The sequence below is a fragment of the Pleurodeles waltl genome, chromosome 5, assembly GCF_031143425.1.
Source record: "Pleurodeles waltl isolate 20211129_DDA chromosome 5, aPleWal1.hap1.20221129, whole genome shotgun sequence".
NCBI classification, from domain to species: domain Eukaryota; kingdom Metazoa; phylum Chordata; class Amphibia; order Caudata; family Salamandridae; genus Pleurodeles; species Pleurodeles waltl.
This window is the reverse complement of record NC_090444.1, coordinates 1,850,020,986-1,850,042,416: the sequence shown is the minus strand read 5'-3', so window position 1 is coordinate 1,850,042,416 and position 21,431 is coordinate 1,850,020,986. Positions and strand designations below refer to the sequence as shown.

Sequence of the window (21,431 nt, the reverse complement as noted above, 5' to 3'; positions counted from 1 at the left end):
CACAGCGCCAACATCCCCCCTCAGCAGCACGGGCTGCCCCTGGTCACAGCGCCAACATCCCCCCTCAGCAGCACGGGCTCCTGGTCACAGCGCCAACATCCCCCCTCAGCAGTACGGGCTCCTGGTCACAGCGCCAACATCCCCTGGTCACAGCGCCAACATCCCCCCTCAGCAGCACGGGCTGCCCCTGGTCACAGCGCCAACATCCCCCCTCAGCAGCACGGGCTCCTGGTCACAGCGCCAACATCCCCCCTCAGCAGCACGGGCTCCTGGTCACAGAGCCAACATCCTCCCTCAGCAGTACGGGCTCCTGGTCACAGCGCCAACATCCCCTGGTCACAGCGCCAACACCCCCCTCAGCAGCACGGGCTGCCCCTGGTCACAGCGCCAACACCCCCCTCAGCAGCACGGGCTCCTGGTTACAGAGCCAACATCCTCCCTCAGCAGCACGGGCTGCCCCTGGTCACAGCGCCAACATCCCCTGGTCACAGCGCCAACACCCCCCTCAGCAGCACGGGCTCCTGGTCACAGCGCCAACACCCCCCCCCTCAGCAGCACGGGCTCCTGGTCACAGCGCCAACACCCCCCCTCAGCAGCACGGGCTCCTGGTCACAGCGCCAACACCCCCCCTCAGCAGCACGGGCTCCTGGTCACAGCGCCAACACCCCCCCTCAGCAGCACGGGCTCCAGGTCACAGCGCCAACATCCCCCCTCAGCAGCACGGGCTCCTGGTCACAGCGCCAACATCCCCCCTCAGCAGCACGGGCTGCCCCTGGTCACAGCGCCAACATCCCCCCTCAGCAGCACGGGCTCCTGGTCACAGCGCCAACATCCCCCCTCAGCAGCACGGGCTCCCGGTCACAGCGCCAGGATACTCCACTCTCCCCCTCTTAGATAATAATATCCATAATCCTGACAGCAGAAGGGAGCAGCTCTCTTGTCAGATGCCAGAGGCCCCCCGAGACTCGTTCTGAGAGGCCCCAGCGGCCCCCGAACAAGCCCCAAATACCGGGGCTGCTGGGAAGGCGGCCAAGCCCAACACAGGCGCTTCTATGGGGGGTGAGGAAGAGGAGGAGGGCACAGAGGGACGGAGGAAGGAGAGGACACAGCAGGGAGGGAAGGAGGGGGAGAAGCCAAACACAGGCGCATCTAAAGAGAGGGAGAGAGAGGAGGAGGGCACAGAGGAAAGGAGGGAGGAAAGGACACAGCAGGGAGGAAAGGAGGGGGAGAAGCCAAACCCAGGATCATCTAAAGAGGGGGAGAGAGAGAGGAGGAGGGCACAGAGGGAAGGAGGGAGGAGAGGACACAGCAGGGGGGGAGAAGCTAAACCCAGAAGCATCTACAGAGAGGAGAGGAGGGCACAGAGGGAAGGAGCGAGGAGAGGACACAGCAGGGAGGAAAGGAGGGGAGAAGCCAAACACAGGAGCATCTACAGAGAGAGAGGAGAGGAGGGCACAGAGGGAAGGAGTGAAGAGATGACACAGCAGGGAGGAAAGGAGGGGGAGAAGCCAAACACAGGAGCATCTACAGAGGGAGAGGAGGGCACAGAGGGAAGGAGGAAGGAGAGGACACAGCAGGGGGGAGAAGCTAAACCCAGAAGCATCTACAGAGAGAGAGGAGAGGAGAGGAGGGCACAGAGGGAAAGAGCGAGGAGAGGACACAGCAGGGAGGAAAGGAGGGGGAGAAGCCAAACACAGGAGCATCTACAGAGGGGGAGAGAGAGGAGGAGGGCACGGAGGGAGGAGAGGACACAGCAGGGGGGGAGAAGCCAAACACAGGAGCATCAACAGAGGACGAGAGGAGGAGGGCACAGAGGGACGGAGGGAGGAGAGGACACAGCAGGGGGGGAGAAGCCAAACACAGGAGCATCAACAGAGGAGGAGAGGAGGAGGGCACAGAGGGAAGGAGGGAAGAGAGGACACAGCAGGGAGGGAAGGAGGGGGAGAAGCCAAACACAGGCGCATCTAAAGAGGGGGAGAGAGAGGAGGAGGGCACAGAGGGAAGGAGGGAGGAGAGGACACAGCAGGGGGGGAGAAGCTAAACCCAGAAGCATCTACAGAGAGAGAGGAGAGGAGAGGAGGGCACAGAGGGAAGGAGTGAAGAGATGACACAGCAGGGAGGAAAGGAGGGGGAGAAGCCAAACACAGGAGCATCTACAGAGGGGGAGAGAGAGGAGGAAGGCACAGAGGGACGGAGGGAGGAGAGGACACAGCAGGGGGGGAGAAGCCAAACACAGGAGCATCAACAGAGGAGGAGAGGAGGAGGGCACAGAGGGACGGAGGAAGGAGAGGACACAGCAGGGAGGGAAGGAGGGGGAGAAGCCAAACACAGGCGCATCTAAAGAGGGGGAGAGAGAGGAGGAGGGCACAGAGGGAAGGAGGGAGGAGAGGACACAGCAGGGGGGGAGAAGCTAAACCCAGAAGCATCTACAGAGAGAGAGGAGAGGAGAGGAGGGCACAGAGGGAAGGAGTGAAGAGATGACACAGCAGGGAGGAAAGGAGGGGGAGAAGCCAAACACAGGAGCATCTACAGAGGGGGAGAGAGAGGAGGAAGGCACAGAGGGACGGAGGGAGGAGAGGACACAGCAGGGGGGGGAGAAGCCAAACACAGGAGCATCTACAGAGGGAGAGGAGAGGAGGGCACAGAGGGAAGGAGCGAGGAGAGGACACAGCAGGGAGGAAAGGAGGGGGAGAAGCCAAACCCAGGAGCATCTACAGAGGGAGAGGAGAGGAGGGCACAGAGGGAAGGAGGAAGGAGAGGACACAGCAGGGGGTGAGAAACTAAACACAGGAGCATCTACAGAGGAGGAGGGGAGGGCACAGAGGGAAGGAGGGAGGAGAGGAGGGCACAGAGGGAAGCAGGGGAGGAGGGGATACAGCAGGGAGGGAAGGAGGGGGAGAAGCCCGACACAGACACATCCCCACTGCAAGCACCGGGGTGGGAGAGCTGGGGAGCGGAGGAGGGAGGGGCGTACAGTGGAAGGAAGGAGGGCACAGCAAGGCTGACGAGAAGAGGAGAGGAGAGGAAGGGGGAGAAGCCTAAAAGAGGAGAAGTGGTGCAAGGAGAGATGGGGGAAGCGAGGAGAGGGCGTGGCAGGGAGGGAACGATGGGGGAGGATGGGAAAGAGCCCCACAGACACGTTGTATTCACTGGTAGTAGCAGTAGGAGAGGCGGTGGAGCGGAGGAAGGGAAGGAGAGGGCAGGAAGGGACAGAGGGAACAAAGGGAGAAAAGGACATGGAGGGATGGGGGGAGAGGAGAGGAGGACAGGGAGGGATAGAGGGGAGGAAGGGAGAAGGGGACAGGGAGGACGGAGGGGAGGAAAGGAGAAGAGGACAGGGAGGGATGGAGAGGAGGAGAGGAGGGGCGGGAGGGATGGCGGGGATGACGGGAGAGGACAGGGAGGGATGGAGGGGAGTGGAGAGGAGGACAGGGAGGGATGGAGGGGAGGAAGGGAGAAGAGGGCAGGGAGGGATGGAGGGGAGGAGGGGAGAGGAGGACAGGGAGGGATAAAGGGGAGGAGGGCAGGGAGGGATGGGAGGAGGGGAGAGGAGGAGAGAGAGGAGGGGAGAGGAGGACAGGGAGGAATGGAGGGGAGGGGAGAGGAGGACAGGGAGGGATGGCGGGGAGGGGAGAGGAGGACAGGGACGGATAGAGGGGAGGAAGGGAGAATAGGGAAGGGAGGGATGGAGGGGAGGAGGGGAGAGGAGGACAGGGAGGGATAGAGGGGAGGATAGGAGAGGAGGGATGGGAGGAGGGGAGAGGTGGACAGGGAGGGATGGTGGGAAGGGAGCGGGAAGGCCCGAGAAATGCACTGCAGTGACACGAAAGGAAAAACATGTTTATCATGAAGCAAACGCATCTTCATCCGTCAGCCCTAGCGGTGCCGTGCAAGCCCACGAGGAGGAAGCTACTAGATGAAATACCGCACACTGCATACTGAATTTAGAGCTCCTCACAGTGAAATAAAGCTCTGGCCTTGCAAGACTTTTCCAGGAGTAAATTTAGGTGCGGTTCAAATCTGGATGCCTGTCTCCGCTTAGGAAAAGGCTAGAAAATGCTTAAAAGTTACATCCCGCTTAGTTTTAAAATCTGATTTAATGGTGAAATCCCGTTTGTGACAACTTGAATAGAAAAGCCACTTTATCAGAATGTATGTTAGACTGCCTGAGCCAGAAATGGCTGAAAACCAAGTCAGTCGCTCATCACGCTCCAGAGCTGATTGGCTGGCAGAGTTAATGGCTGCTTCTCAGAGGACAACGGCCTGGCTCTCATCCCAGGAAGGGCCAATGGGTGATAACTGCTGACCACTTAGCAAGGATTAAGTATCTGGGATTGGACATGAATATTTGGCAGAACCAATGAGGGCTTTAGCGCTACCTCTTTTGACTTGGAGATGCCGGGGAGGTCTTCTGTTCATTGCTAGGTCCCTTCCAGACATCCAGGCGCCAGCCAGAGCAGGACGAGAACAGAGCTGTGACCCTGACATTGGGGGGAGAGCTCATCTGAATAGGGGAGAGGCTTAGGAGCTGAGGACACGCCCTCCTAGGGGCAGCTGGGCTTTGCAATCTTGCAACAGAGGCTTCTGGGTAATATTACAGTAAGGCAAGGAGGAACTGCTGCAAAAGGAGGTGGAGGGGACTGTAAGAAGGTAGGTAGGATTAGGTGGTAGGATTTCTCCAATCCCTGGCTAGTGCACAAGATACATCTGTTACCTCAAGCATCAGCTCCTCAGGACATTCCTGGGCCTGGAGAGACTTTGTCTGAAGAGGAAGAACCCACTGGAACAAAGGAGTCCGAAATCTAACTCCTGCTGGAAGTAGTGAGCAAGGACTGAAACACTCAGCGACTCTTGAATCCTGCTGCCCCCAGGGGCTGGAGCTGCTCTCCAAGGGTCAAATGGTTGTCTTCTTTATTACCTGCTTCAGGGATACAAAACGCATAAGTACTCCTGACACGAAGAAGGCCCAGGTGACTAAAGAACACGAGACCCTACAGGAGACGTGGCTGGAGAGGAACACGGTGCCCAGAAACCTGCACTGATGAGCTAGGGGCTGTGAGAATGGCTAAAAGGGGCTTTCCCATTAGCGGAAAACAAAGGCCCTGATTTAGGTGCTGGCGGAAACGTGATGCATATCCCCTCCTCCTTATTATGATACCGCGGTATCCTATGGAGATCGCAGTAAGGTGGACGGGATATCTGTCATGTTTGTGACGGAGCATCACCTCCGCCAAGACCCAAATCAGGCCTGAGTCAGAAAGTCAAGGTCAGTTTCCATGGTGCTTGACTTTTCTAGACATGGTATGCCTTATTTGTGTTTCTATTTATGTATTTTTAGGCACACAAGACATTTACAGGCAGAGGCTACCAAAGGTTACATGGAGAAGGACCACGTTTTGAGCCACTTCTGAAACTCAGGCGATTAGTTTCCACCTTCAGAGCCAGAGTGGTATGCAACAGACCTACCTCCTTGCCTGATTTTGCTTATTCTTGGTACTTGTAGTAAGTGCACTGTGGAAGATTGCAATGCTCTAGCCGGAGAATCCCAGGCAATAAGATTTTTAATGAATTAAGGCCCATGATCAAGGAATGTCTTGGAACCAATTCACAGGCATTTAGAGATGATATGTTGTTTGTCGTGAGCCAGTGTGGTGCCACGTGGTGACCACACCGTGCAGTGCCACGTGGTGACCACACCGTGCAGTGCCACGTGGTAACCACACCGTGCAGTGCCACGTGGTAACCACACCGTGCAGTGCCACGTGGTGACCACACCGTGCAGCACAGTTCAGCACCAGCTGAAGTCACTGAAATAATGTACAGTATACCCAGGAAATGTGCATTTGAATAGCCTATTGAGGCCATATTACAGCTTATATGGTAGAACTATGGCCCCTTTGAGAAAGCAATGGAGGATTTTCTTAAAATCTTCAAGTAATAAAAACAGGAGGATGTCACCTTATTGATAAGTGGAACGAAGGGCGATCTTTATCGAAAAGCACCCCGATGTTCTTGCTGGTCACACAGGGGTCAGACAATAGCCAAGACCACCCCACCACCAGCGCAGTAAGAGGCAGGTTCCTCTCCCCTTGGCTTTTTCTGCTCTAGTGGCTTTTTGTGGTCCATGGAGTCTATTTGGTTTGAGGTCTACCGCCGGGATATCCCTTATGAGACGAGTAAGCGCTCTACAAATACTATAAAGAAATAAATTAGTGACAACCTCCGTTTTGTCGAAGTCCAACTTTAAGCACTTTCTGCCATCCACTCGGCCACTGCCTTCTGCCCTTGGAAACTGAGTCCTAACTCTTCTGCAGCCCCATCCAGTCTCAGGATTGAGCATCACCCGCTTAGTGATAGTCGTGGATTAGATGTGCTGGGGATCCGCGTACAAATTAACGTAGGTGGCACTTAATGAAGATCCCTGTGCAACCCCACATTCTAAGCTTCAACCTGGAAGGAATGAGTGGAGTCACTTCAGTGCAGAGCTCCCTCTGCTGCCTCAAAACTTCAAAAACTAACATCTCTGGCTCCGCCCAACCTCGTTCGATGATCTTGGTGTATTTCATCACATTGAATGTTTCTAAATTGGTTTGCGTGTTAAATGTGTGTTCGTTCGGTGACTCTGTGGCACATGTATGGTAACAGGACTCTGTGTGATGAGAGTCTGAGTATTAGGGCCAGTGGGAACCACTGGATGTCCCCGGTTCAGCATGGCACAGGATGGAGGGATGCTACAGCCTCACTGTACTGGCTGCATTCCAGTGACTGGAGGGTGGAGACCTTGATACTGAAGTGAAGAAGAATGAAGACAGTCAATGAGCGCCCTTGTTAGCAAAGAGCTGCCAATTAGTTCTTCCAGCACACTGCCATTTGGTGGATGGTATGGCAAGGGGTGGGACTGCAGCTTTTGTTGTTCAACATCAGAAAGTTTCCATGCCGGGCCTGTCCTTTTGTTAGTCTATGATTACTGTTTTAGGAGGACTGACAACCATGTGCTTAAATCAATAACTTATATGTGCCTTTGTTTTGGACACTCCTGCTTGTATTCAGCATAATTGATACCTGCTATGAGAGCCATCGCGTTGCACAAGGACTGTGGTTAAGGAACAGCCAGAAAATGGCGTCTGAAAGAGAACCAGCCCAACCAGTCCTGAAACCGAAGACAGTGAATCCACATCCCCTGTCTGGAAAATGTGTATAAACGTGGGACCTAAATTCCCCTCCCCTTCCTTTGTTCCAGTTCCAGGTTCTTCGTGACCAAGGAAGGTAATGCTCTACAAAGTACTCAAAGGACCGCTGTGTGACCAGAGATGGTGTGTGCATGACAGCCGATCTCCCATAGGTGAGCGAATTTCACCTGAAGTCTACATGTCTTTCTGGAGGAGCTGAGTGGCTGCCTAGAGCTTAGAAGCCTGCCTGCTTTGCCAGAGAGCCATGCAAGAGGAGCCTCAAATGCTGAAGGCACTCACATGTTCATGATCGGCCCGGAGGCAGCACCTGGATCCCAGCACGCCTTCTGCACCCGACCGAAGGTGTAGCGCCTCATGGAACATCACAAAGAGGATTACACCTCTGTGTCTGAGTCCCCTCAGTACACTGTGTAGTGTTGCGTTACACAGTGTGAGTAAAGTGAGCTCTTTTAGACCCAAGAGATGAGAGCTGGGATGGACAATGCTTGGTTGAGTCCTGAGTTCCTTCCCCACACTACATCCCTCAGAAGCATGTGACCGCTTGCCCTTCCGGTCCTGAAAGTCAAGTGTGGAAGGGTGCACTTGGCCCAGCTTGGAGAGCCACAGTAGGTGGACATCAGCGGCACATGGCATCAACAGCCATGATTGGGTCACAGGAATCCTACTCTGAATGGGGTCTGACACAACAAATTCCACCCAGCTGCAATGCTTGGAAATCATTTGTTTACATGTCTGTATGAACTAACTTTCGCTGAATTGTTTAGTTAGGAACAGTAAACAATGACCAATTCAGAAAGTAAATTTGCATAGTATTGTCCATTAAATAGAGTATAATTGATTGAAGAAAGCTCAAAAGTGAATTCGTTACACATTCTGTGAATCAGAGCATTGCAGTAGCTGTCCCTGCCTACCCTGCACCTCTGAGGTGGTTCCTGCACGCCCGTTTCCACCTGTTTCCACCCACAGCCATTGCACTGCGTACAGCTGAGGGGGTTAGTCTCAAAAGTATTTTTGGCCATAAAAATGCCTCATTTACACCTACCAGGAATTTACAAAGCGATTACTGGTGGGCATAAATGCATTTACTTCTCTGTATTTTTCAGCCACAAGTGCAGCAAAATCCGCAGTGGCAAACCCTACTCGTGGGAGGGGCTGGAGGGGTGTTGGGGTGGGAATGGGCGGCTTGCCTTACAAACATGTATGTTCATGGGTATTCCTAAACTCTGACTGAGCCCCTTCCCACTTTGGAAATGGTTAGATATGGGTGGAAAGGGGAATAGATTAGCCCCAAAATGTTTTCCTGCGGAGAATAAAAAAATAAGCATTTGCATAGCAAGTTCCATTCCCACCACAAAATATAGAATTCCACACAGCAGGAATAGGAGCCATTCCTTGGCACAGCTTTCCAGGCGCACTACAGGGAAATGTGTTAATTGAAAAAAAAGAGAATATTATTCTGGCAGAGAGTGAGCTTGCCACACATTATTTTGTGCTTCTATTACTGAATGAAGCCCAGCGCTGTTTGTGCGTTTACCCTTGGGCGCTGTACCTTGTGAAGGGGGGATGCGTAACAGCTCATGGCGTGCGTGCAACATATTTGTTGTAGAGCCCGAAGAACTATGGCCCAGATTTGAGAGGGCCTAGCGCCAATTTAGTGCAGCCATAGTGTCATTTTTTTACGCTAACGTGGCCTTTTCCCCGCACCAAATCTACAAAGTGGCGCAATGCATGCATTGCACCAATTTGTAACCCCTTGGCCACATTATGCCTGAAAAAATGGCGCAAGGAAATCTAGGAGATTTCTTTGCATCATTTTTTTGGGCAGTTTTAAAGCCTGCTCAGATCAGGCGTTAAAAGGGGACACACCATTGTTTACAATGGGCCCCTATGTACTGTTCAGGGTTAGCGCCATCATGAGGAAGTGGCATCACCTGTCCTGGAGCATCCAACGTTAATCCATGAGGAAGTGGCTCACCTTTCCTGGAGCATCCAACGTTAATCCATGAGAAAGTGGCTTCGCCTGTCCTGGACCATCCAACGTTAATCCATGAGGAAGTGGCTTTGCCTTTTGTGGAGAATCCAACGTTAATACATGAGGAAGTGGCTTTGCCTTCCCTGGAGCATCCAACGTTAATCCATGAGGAAGTGGCTTCGCCTGTCCTGGATCATCCAACTCTAATCCATGAGGAAGTGGCTTGCCTTTCCTCGAGCATCCAACGTTAATCCATGAGGAAGTGGCTTTGCCTGTCCTGGAGCATCCAACGCTAAACCATGAGGAAGTGGCTTTGTCTATCCTGAAGCATCCAACGTTAATCCATGAGGAAGTGGCCTTGCCTTTCGTGGAGTATCCAACGTTAATGCATGAGGAAGTGGCTTTGCCTTTCCTGGAGCATCCAACGTTAATCCATGAGGAAGTGGCTTCGCCTGTCCTGGAGCATCCACCGCTAATCCATGAGGAAGTGGCTTGCCTTTCCTGGAGCATCCACCGCTAATCCATGAGGAAGTGGCATCACTTTCCCTGGAGCATCCAACGTTAATTCATGAGGAAGTGGCTTTGCGTTTCCTGGAGCATCCAACGTTAATCCATGAGGAAGTGGCTTCGCCTGTCCTGGACCATCCAACGTTAATCCATGAGGAAGTGGCTTTGCCTTTCGTGGAGAATCCAACGTTAATACATGAGGAAGTGGCTTTGCCTTTCCTGGAGCATCCAACGTTAATCCATGAGGAAGCGGTTTCGCCTGTCCTGGATCATCCAACTCTAATCCATGAGGAAGTGGATTTGCCTTTCCTCAAGCATCCAGCGTTAATCCATGAGGAAGTGGCTTCGCCTGTCCTGGAGCATCCAACATTAAGCCATGAGGAAGTGGCTTTGCCTATCCTGGAGCATCCAACGTTAAGCCATGAGGAAGTGGCTTTGCCTATCCTGGAGAATCCAACGTTAATACATGAGGAAGTGGCTTTGCCTTTCCGGGAGCATCCAACTTTAATCCATGAGGAAGCGGCTTCGCCTGTCCTGGATCATCCAACTCTAATCCATGAGGAAGTGGATTTGCCTTTCCTCAAGCATCCAACGTTAATCCATGAGGAATTGGCTTCGCCTGTCCTGGATCATCCAACTCTAATCCATGAGGAAGTGGATTTGCCTTTCCTCAAGCATCCAACGTTAATCCATGAGGAAGTGGCTTCGCCTGTCCTGGAGCATCCACCGTTAATCCATGAGGAAGTGGCTTTGCCTTTCCTGGAGCATCCAACGTTAATCCATAAGGAAGTGGCTTCGCCTGTCCTGGAGCATCCAACGTTAATGCATGAGGAAGTGGCTTTGCCTTTCCTGGAGCATCCAACCGTAATCCAGGAGGAAGTGGCTTCACCTGTCCTGGAGCATCCAATGCTAATCCATGAGGAAGTGGCTTTGCCTTCCGTGGAGTATCCAACGTTAATCCATGAGGAAGTCGCTTTGTCTGTCCAGGAGCATCCAACGCTAATGCATGAGGAAGTGGCTTGGCCTTTCCTGGAGCATCCAACGTTAATCCATGAGGAAGTGGCTTCGCCTGTCCTGGAGCATCCAACACCTATGCATGAGGAAGTGGCTTTGCTTTTCCTGGAGCATCTGACCACATTCACACAGCTTGTCCAGAGTATGTCACCTTTAAAGAAGTCAAAGGGTACACAGGGCCCCTTGCATAGCTTATTTACTGGACAGTAACACATAGTTTACCACAGTGGTTCTCAACCTTTTGACTTCTGTGGACCCCACATTATCATTACTGGAACCCAGAGACCCCCACTGAATCACTATTGGAAACCGGGGACCCCCCTACTGAGTCATTACTGGAAGCCGGGGACCCCCCTACTGAGTTATTACTGGAACCCAGAGACCCCCACTAAATCATTATTGCAAACTGGAGACCCTCACTGAGTCATTTCTTTAAGCTGGGTACCCCGGCCTAAACATTGTCGATGATTTGAACCGCAAAACAATACACAAAAATACAGAAACAAGTATTCATCAAACATCTACACAAATGATAACACATTTAATTTAATTTGCAAACAAATATAAATAAAAAATAAAAAAATTCATAGGAAGTTTGGACCTTTTGAAAAATATGATTGAAGCCGCACATCGTCCATACTATAGTCGTGTGATGCACCTGTGCTGCTCCCACGAACCAATCTGAGGACACTAATTTAATTTTTAGACTTCAATTCCACGCTGCTTGGCATTTACATTATAGTTTAACAATTTCAGTTCTATGTTTAGCCACTTTATTTATATACACTTTATTAATCTGTTAATATTATGTAATTTTCTAAGCTGTGGCGGACGCCCTGAGGTGGCTTTGCAGAGTCCCCGGAGTCCCCGGACCACAGTTTGGGAACCGCTGGCTTACCTCATTTAACTTGGACCAGTTGAAGGACTTCAGCGGGTGAGACGGCTGTGGGATGGACTTCTTCCGCAAACTCGTGCCGCTGCTGAATGTGCTTAGAGTGGGCGGAGCTGGCGTGCCCATGCTGAAGAAGGGTGGGGCTCCCGGTGGTGGAGGCGGGCCACCTGGTGGCGGCGGTGGAGGAGGCGGGGGAGGGTAGCAGGAGAATGGAAGTGGAGGGGGTGGCGGGGGCATGCTGTCAGACATCAGGGGAGGCAACGAGAAGGGGCCACCGGGTGGAGGTGGGGGTGGAAGTGATGCGAAGGATATACTGCCACCACTCTGAAAAAGAAACAAGAAAACATTAATTTTAATGTAGACAACTCTCAGGGCCATGCAGTGACTACATACATGATTGACAGGTCCTAGCACGTAACTTGCGTTACTGTACAGCCGTGTGCCTCACAATGGACAGTCATTGGTTACTGGGCAGTAATTTGTGAGGGTATTGTCATTTACCACTGACGTCCCAAAGACCTGAGTTTACCACAAGACTTGGAAGGGAAGAGCGGAATCCAGAGTTGTAGGTTTGGGGCCACTTATTTGCATCAGCACCTTAGCTGACGACGAACACCTGAACATTCCAGAGGGGGCGGCCATGTTGGAGTGGGATGATTGGTCTGTTCATTTGGATTCACCTTGGTCTGATGGCGGTGGGGGGTGGGCAGGGAGCGGGCGGTGGGCTTAACAATGGGCAGGTCTATTTGGATGTTTCCATTTGTTTTTATTAGTTTCTTTTTTTCCATTAAATTGAAGATTAATGTAGACCATGTGGGCCAGGATGCTTACTGCATTCCCAAAAACAAATAAAACATGTTTAAAAAAGAAACTCAGTTTAGAGTCAGTACTGTAATATCAAATAAAAATAGGACTTTAATCTGCGGATAAGCAAAAAGGGTATGGGATCAGAATAATATGGCCAGCATATCATTTGAAAAAAATATGGCGCCCTCAACATTGTTTTAAAAAATATTAGCCCACTGATGTTAATTAGATACAATCTACACCGCATGGAGCGTGTTTTTTGTAATTAATATTTTTGGACACAATAGTTATCTTAGGTGATATGTTTGTTATCTATATTCTGACATTTAACCACACACTGAGCACATAAATATACAGTAGACATTGAAAACCAAAGACTGCTAGCATCTTCTGTGGCCAAGACCTGACCATAAACATTGCTACTGCTTTTGTGTGCTAGGCGCTACAATCTCTGACTTCAGCTTGCTCTGCCATCCGAAACCTTTGATCTAGCAGGCAAACAACCTCAGGGACCAGGGGTTGCAGTAATGACGGCTGCACCCTGGGGTTGATCGCTGATTGGCCCAGCCTCGGGTCTGTCCATCATGCCAGGTATGGAAGACACAGGCAGGGAAAACAAACAATGTCCCCGACATGCAGGGAGAACACTCTCTAGGAATCAGGGTAGTTGTTAATACGCTTTTCAGAAACATCCTCTGCTTTAGGGATCTGTTTATAAAAAAGCTTAATAAAATTAAGAAACATGGCAAATGCTTTTTTTTCCATAGAAATTGAATAATGTTGTAAGCAGGTTCTGACTATCAGAAAGGAGAACAGGAAAGCTGCCCCGACACACACTGGCCACATGATGCACCAGCCGGGCCAAGTGGTAGCTAACCACAGCGTGGTTGTACAGACCTTTGCGCACTACTATAAGCAGCTATACGCTTGTGGTATGGGCCCACGCACAGTAGAATTAGAGAGGTTTCCGCAAGATTTCCGCAAAAGACATCTGACAATATCAGAACGCACTCTACTGAAGGTAGAGATGGGAGCGGATGAGCTGACCAGGGACTAAGGGAGCTGCAGGCAGGAAGGACACAGGGAGTTATTTACAAAAAATGCATCCCTCATGATACCGCCCTTCGTGGAGATGTGAGTGGAGTTGTTGGAGACGAAAATACTCCCCCTTGACTTCCGCATTGCAGATATTATTAGTTATACACAGACTTGGTCGACCACCGGCAACTGACCGAATTTTACTCAATATTATTGAGGCCAAAGTTATTGCCAAGGTGTTGGCCACTCATCTACATTGGGTCATTGCTTGCTGGTAGATCCACAGCCATGTGACATTATCCCAGGGAGATCTACACAGAACAATATCCGTTTCCTACACAACACCTTGACCGTATCGCATTGGCCGTCGGGTCAGCTGGCGCTGTCTGTGGTCGATCTTGAGAAGGCATTTGACTCAGTGGACTGGGACTACCTCTTTAAGCTACTGTTTGGGTCAAAGTTCCTGAGCTACGTTTGCTTCCTGTACACTGACCCGTGTGCGTGGGCAAGAGTGCTCATAGGTGGGGTGCAGTGGGCTGTGGAATGAGGCAGGGACGCCTGCTCTCGCCTTTGCTCTGCCCCTTGCGGAGTGGATCAGAGTGGACGCCCCCTGCAGGGGTTTGGGTGGGCTCCTGGGCAGTGGACGGAGCATCACTATATGCGGATGATCTATTGCTATTCCTCAGGCACCCAGAGGACTCTGGCCTCCGGTCCTTACAACTGCTTCAGACTTTCGGGAAACTTGCAGGCTTGTGGCCAACCTTATCGAGAAGTGCAGTATACCAAGTGAATCCAGAAGGGATACATTTAAAATGGGCAGTAGCTATAGATGGGGGCTGAGGGTAGTGGCATACCAAAAAACAAAAAAAGGCAAGTGGAGTCGTGAATGCCGAATTTACTACAATATGAGGTTAAAGTGATGGTTACTGTGTTGTAGAATCTCAATAAAAGCGTTTTATAATAAAATAAAATCCCTGCCAGGCCGGTAGTGATATCTAACTTTAGTGGGTGGTCCCCCATTGGGGTGGAGGAGGTTCCTGTCTCGGATATTCTACCTGCACCTATTTCCAATGCTAGCCACCAGGATTGCCAGGTGTGCATGCCCCAGGAGCATGCAAAGGGCACGTGGCATCATCCAAGATGGATGCCGCCTTACGCAGTATGCGTGAGGGCCGCTCGTGGACTGGTGCACGTGAGACGGGGAGGGAAACAAGGTAGAGTGCGGCCCCCCACAAGCGCGTGGCACGCACGTGCAGGGATTTAGCTTCTGTTGACGCAATGCTACAAGGCGTGGCAGGCCACTATGTGTGGTGGCTGAGATGCTGTCATCGAGTTGGAAACACTGCACCGTAAATGTCAAGCTTAATGGGGCCACCCATATCTGCACGCGCCTCCAAATATACCTTGGCCTCAGAGTCGCTCCTGCATAACATTTTTTATTACCTTTGCTTAAACTATAAAATCTCACCACAATGTTTTTGCTCCAAGCCGCAGACTGTGCAGCCCCTCATTGTAGGAGTTCAGGGGTCACGGGGTAGAGACTCTGAACAATGAAACGTCTAGACTCACAGCTCCGACTGTGTGACATGCTCTTAACAAGTGCAGGCGCCGGCAGGAGGCTGACATAAGTGAGTGTCAGATTTCCAAACTCTAAGCAGTGTACACCCACGAAGGCAGCAAGAATGACATATCTTACACTAAGGCAGACCGACTCCTTGAATGAATACAATGTGTAAGCGTGTACGTAAATAAACAAACCATGGATCCAAACCAGAAAGAATGTCATATACTTGTTGGACAGAAAACGAGCAGAAAGAAACAGCAAACAGAGAGAATTGTGCACAATAAAGATGCTTGTGTGGTCACGCTAAAAAGGAGGTTGCAATATGGGATGGTAAACAAACATGTGAATGGCCTTACAGACGCACACAGTGCACTTAAAATAATTGGGTGTTGATGTTTCGGCTCTAAAATGGTAACTGCTTGAGCAGGGCCTTCCTCAGGGCAAGGGGCAAGTGCCTGTTTAATACACGGATATCATCTTAACAGGAGTCAAGGGTGTCTAGTTGGCGCATGCATCTCCTGGCTGTATGTTGGTCACTAGTTCATATGAAGTCTGGATTAAGGTACCAATACTTTTTTAATTTGCTTGTTCTCTTACAGCAGAAAACCGTGACCTTCATACATCAGGGTATCCACAGGTCATCATAAGAGTTTAAATTAATCTGATACTAAGGGCATATTTACAAACCCGGTGCAACGCCCGAGGGTGACTTTTTTTGACTCTCCAGCGGCGCAGAGTGCAGACCTATATCTATGAGGCCACGCAGAGCCACTTTGCGTGGCTTTACATGGCCTCGTAGATATGGAGTAAGGCAACGCAGCGCAAGTCATTGCATTGCCTTACTCTGCGTCAGTGGCGGCGTTCCTTGGGCGCAGTGTTGGGTTTTTACAAGCAACACCCATGGGTTTTGATGCATTACCAGAGTTACAAAGCTATGTAAACCTAGGGATGCGTCAAACCGTACGCTTCTCCAGAGGATGCACAACAAAGAGAAATACCTTTATTTCTCCTCGCTTTGTCCTGACAACCAACCACCCCAGTCAGAAGCATGATGCTGAATGACTGGCAGAACATCTGGGTTTGACCTAGACATGGACAGAGAGAAGAACACGCCAGCTGTCCTACCGAGAGCTCGCTGAGCTGGGCCATCAGCTCCGCCATCTGGTCCCGCGCTTGCCGCAGCTCCAGAGATTCCTTCTGCAGCTTGTCCTTCATTTTATTCAGTGTTTTCATCATGTCATCTTTCTCCTGTGTTTTTGTTTCACATTCCCTCTCCTTCTTTTCCAGCCGACAGGTCAGTTCCATGTGTTCTAAGAAGCAAAAACACACAATAGTGCTTAACCACCATTTACCATGGGCGAGCATCTCCAACTGTACAACTTAAAGATTCCAAATATAAGGGGTTATTCTAACTTTGGAGGAGGTGTTAATCCGTCCCAAAAGTGACGGAAAAGTGACGGATTTACCACCAGCCGTATTACGAGTCCATTATATCCTATGGAACTCGTAATACGGCTGGTGGTATATCCGTCACTTTACCGTCACTTTTGGGACGGATTAACACTCCTCCAAAGTTAGAATAACCTCCATAGTCAGGAAATAAGGGACAATTAAAATATGTATATCCGTATATGTAGAGTTGGCTTACACACTGAAAAAATAGATTTAAGTGTGTTGCAAATTCAGCCTTCTGTTTTACATTTATGACAAATTAGGCTAAAAGCAACACCCTAGAAAATATACATTATGCATGTGTATGCTGTATATTGTATACGCCAGAGCAGAATTTTAAGAATTTTAAGAAATAGCACTAATCACGGCCATCTATTTACTGTGCCAATCACTCCTCTCTCACAAGTATTCTCCTTTTGGCAAAACAAATATCAAAGTTATAACACAGAGTGATCACCTAAGGTCCAAATTCCATTATGCAAAAGCTATATACAACACAATGTTTCAGCACAAAAGCATGTAGTGTGCAAGGCCTTCATAAGGACATACATGCATTTTAACCATTGCATAAAGGAGTATGATCAATATCCCTCTATCCTCGTATACAACTTTACTTCTACAGCCCCTCTTCATGCAACTCTCTGCTCTTTCCCACCGGATGTTGCTACATCAGACATTTTATTCTAATTTTTCCTAAAACTTTTTCCTCGTAGTTCACCCTACCTTTAGTCTCCTTCCTTTACCTCCCCATGACATTTAGCCACTGTGTTTTCCTTTTGTTCTCTGTTCTCTATCATCTATGCACCATATTGTGACTGGCTTGAACTGTTGTCATTATGTTTTCAATTTTACGCCCTCACCAATTATTAGAACTTTGGAATGTTGGGAGCTCCACTGAAGTCGGTGGAGTGCTCTGGGCTTCTAATGGCCGGTAACAGCCCGGATCGCCAACATTCCAATGTTGTCCTTCATAGCTGCTGCTGTGAACAAAGTACTCACAGAGCTTGATGGCATTTGAACCCCCTCGGCGTCTGTGAAGGCTTTTTTTTTTTTTTGTAATTAGAACATTCTGCCCCCTATTGGCAGAATGTTCTAATAGCCTTAGAGCCCACCGTAGCTGGGCTATACCCGCCGTTAAAGTCCCGCTCCCTTGTTAAAGACCCTCACCCTCAGTTCGGGCCTTTTATGCTGGAGCGGGCCTTTAATGGCCGGCACAGCCTGCTACACCGGGCTCTAAGGCTATACTAACTGCTTCTGAGTAGGAGGGTAATCCAACCCCATTTATTGCTCTCTTGCACCCCTTGCCAAGACCTATTCGACTGAGTTGTGCTTTATAAAAATGAATAGTAAATAAATAAATTCTTGAAGCACCATGAAGCTGTTCTGGTTCTCTACATATGAACAAGAAGTTGTGAATTCATTATCTTTTTCTGTTTCCCTTCCCCTCTCTTCCTTCCAGACTGGGGCATGCAGGTACACAAATTCTTGGTCCCAGGGGATTAACACAGGTCCTTGCAGCCCCTGTAGGTGAGGGGGTCCCAACCCCTCAGGTGCCCCACACTTTAACCCCCCTCAGCCCCAGGCCAATAAATATCTGTTAGATTTGAGACACTGTGGCCCATCACCACATTCCGCCGGGGGCCCCACTATTTTACATTTTGTAACGGTTTTGTCCTCCATCACCCAATGCTCAGCTGGAGAGAGCAGCAGCCAGGAACTATGGAAGTAGAAGAAATCAGAACTGGCATGACTTCTCTCCCTGCAGCGTTCATTGTTCAAGTTTATTTTTAATGATAGTTCACCTAATGTCTTATGTCAGCTACTGAAGTTTGATGGCCAACATCTGAATTTCAATTAATTCAATCAAGACGTGACCTTGCTCTGCTGCGAATTAGAAGTGATGCCATTTCAAGATGCTCACTCACGCATACAAAGCCCTGCGTAAAGAAGGACCAGCATACATCAACAAATGAACAACCCTCCACCAACCGACAAGACACCTGCGATCTGCCTCCCTCTTCCTCGCAGACACCCGCTGGAACTGCTGATCCAACAGCGATCTGCCTCCCTCTTCCTCGCAGACACCCGCTGGAACTGCTGATCCAACAGCGGAGGACGCTCCTTCTCTCACCTTGCAGCCGCAGCTTGGCAACCGTCCCCTGCACCTCAGGAACCCTGCATCGCTCTGAGAATTCAGGAAGGGACTGAAGACGTCTGTTCGAAAGAACAGAGCACCGCGAAGCAGCAAGCAACTCCAGCGCCTGAGACCCTCACTCTCTATAAATCCTTATCGATTGCCTGAATCAGCTTCCAGTACAGTGAAACAGAAGCCAGTGTCATATTAAGGATTTGGGGGGCCTGGGTCCAGGAAGATTATAGGGATCCCTGTTTGGAACAACTGTGCATTTTATTACAAACTTTCTGCTAATTCAAGCCCTGTGAAGGCAAACAATACTGAATAAAATGTTAGAGGTTGAGATGGAAAAATAAACACATGTGGAACAGACAGAAATGTCATTTTCCCAGGGAGCCCCTTAGAAGGTGGGGGCTCTGGCAATCGCCGACTTTGCCCATGCCTTAAACTTCCTCTGACGGAAATATTTATTTAATTATATTTTGTGGTACATGTCAGCACCCTTCAAGTAACCCTTAAACGTCTGCCTTTCTGAACCCCACCTTTGCATTCCATTTTGGCTTGAGGACTGTTTAGCTGCCCCAACCCTCATGTGCTTGTGCAAGAATGGTAAACTCCTGCTTAGTAATGTAATGAAGGCACGTTACATGTCTGCCCTGATAACGTCCACAGAAAGACTTCATGCCTGAGTGCACGCATGTAACAAGCCAGGCCCATGAGAGGTATTTGCCCCTGCACAGGGATCTCTTCCATGTGAAGTTACCCTGCATACAAAAGCTATTCAGAGTTGCCAAGTTTCCCAGGTCCATGCATGATGCGCTGTCTCGGTCCAGTTTTTTAAAATTTCAATTATGGGACTTGTAGTTCTTTTTTTAAACTAAACTTCAAATCCCAGAATTCAAAGAAAAAACCTGGACTGGGGCAGTACATCACGCATGGACACGGGAAACTTCCCAGGGCTGGTTATTAGCACTAACACTTACAAAATTACATATTTTTATGTGAAGTTTCCAAATCATACTTTCATTAATTGTTGAGAATACTGCTTAACCCAGTCTGCAGTGAATATGAAACAGCTGTTGCAGCAGCCTAGGCCAGTCCCAGCCGAGCAGATGTCCTGGTTTGTGAGGTAAAGAGAGGCCTGTGCTGAATAAACCCCTAACAGGCCCGCTTTGGTCACTGGAGGCACAAGGGAAGGAGGGCAGGACTTACAAATACCTTTTCTAAACTTCTCTGCTTGTTCCCGCCACTGTTTCACTTCATTTTCATTTACCAACCTGAAAGGAGAAAATGAAACATGTCAGCCACAGCACAGAATAAACACAGGTGGGCGGGGTGAAGACTAGCCCCTCCCCTCACGCCACTCATACTACTAGGAAACTCAGGAGGGAAAGACCATTTTTATTTTTTGGGGTACGGGAGCAGGCTCTGCTGGTTGTGCAGTTCCGTAGTGCATCACAAAACAACACCACGGACGGCAGGACTCGTGCACAAGGACGAGCCTCAATGCTGCTCCTAAGAGGATGTGGTGTAACGTCCAGAGCTGCCGACGTTAGAGCTGGGGACCCGGGGTCGAGTCTCAGCATCGGCTCAGCGTCCTGTGATCCTGATCAAATCACTTAGGGCCTGATATAGGGTTTGGCTGATGGGGTTACACTATCACAAACGTGACGGATATTCCGACTGCCGTATTTCGATTGCATTATATCCTATGAAAATAGTAATATGGGGGATGGAATATCGGTCACATTTGTGATGGTGCAACCCATCCGCCAGACTCGAAATCAGGCCCTTAAACTCCCCGTGCGTAGCAAAAATGAATGCGTCCTTGTGTTATGTAACTGTTGCTCATGTAAAGCGATCCGATACTTTCGTGTCGAGTTTGCGCTATATAACACTGCAAAAAAAAAATCTCTCTCACCCACAGCGAGCTACGACTGCTGCATAGTGAAGCGCCAAGAAGTGGTGCTCAGGATATAGCGCCCCTATGGTGTACAGGGAGGTGCATGGGGCCATTGTTCGCAGTATTTAGCAATCACAAAACTTTGAAACAACCTTAATTTACTGCGACACAACATGTTCAGGAGGAGTCGAGTTCTGACAGAAATTTGTGAAATTATGTTAATAATTTTAAAATATTTTTTTTTTACAATGAAACATCTTGTGCAGATTTCTGTAAGCATCATGACAAGCCTGAATATTTCTTTAAATGTTCAGAATAGATTTTTGTTATGTTTATGATAGAACATCTATCCTAAGTTTGTTTCTTAATTTCCTACTGTTCTCTTTTCTGTATAAAATAATTCATTGGTGTAGGGTGCAGTCTCCAGCTATTCTGGACCTTAGAACTGCCAAACCCAAAACAAGAAACAGATTGTTTCTACAGATGCCGGCTGTGTCTTCAATGTTGTGTCTTACAATGTGTTATAAAAGTGTCTGCATCCCAGAGATGTGTTTTTAACAGTGAAGCCACACCCTGGACCTTACATCAAGCAAGAGGAAATGGTATAAAAACACCATTAAGAAAAGAACATCACACACAGCCAAAACATGGGGCACTGAAAAGGGCCTGTCCTTCCTTCACAGCACTAGCCTCGCCCACACCCTGCAGCTTCTGAAGCACCCACACCCCTGGGTGCTGCAGAGACAGGAGTTGCAATGCCGGGTGTCTTGGCACATGGGTGCATGGACATGGCCAGGTGTCTCGTGCAGGCCTGTGCCCATGTAGTCGAGCAAGTGTGCAGCTGGTGTAGCGATGGGTCACTTGCAAGGCCCAGTTCATGAATATTCATCACCTGGCAACACAGCCTTGTGCACTGCACGGCAATAACTGTGATAGATGCCTGGCACTGGCCAAACAC

The 21,431-nt window shown here is 49.7% G+C and overlaps 1 protein-coding gene across 2 annotated transcripts in view; it reads right to left on the bottom strand.

Moving 5' to 3' along the window:
• The window catches only part of DAAM2 (dishevelled associated activator of morphogenesis 2), a 517,936-nt gene that overhangs the window by 129,433 nt on the left and 367,072 nt on the right, over positions 1 to 21,431 (bottom strand). For both annotated transcript variants that reach the window (XM_069236334.1, XM_069236335.1), the window contains exons 12-14: positions 19,789 to 19,847; positions 16,110 to 16,294; positions 11,582 to 11,899 (exon numbers count right to left, since the gene is read on the bottom strand). In XM_069236334.1, the coding sequence (XP_069092435.1) occupies positions 11,582 to 11,899; positions 16,110 to 16,294; positions 19,789 to 19,847 (562 nt within the window). The remainder of the gene's footprint in view (positions 1 to 11,581; positions 11,900 to 16,109; positions 16,295 to 19,788; positions 19,848 to 21,431) is intronic.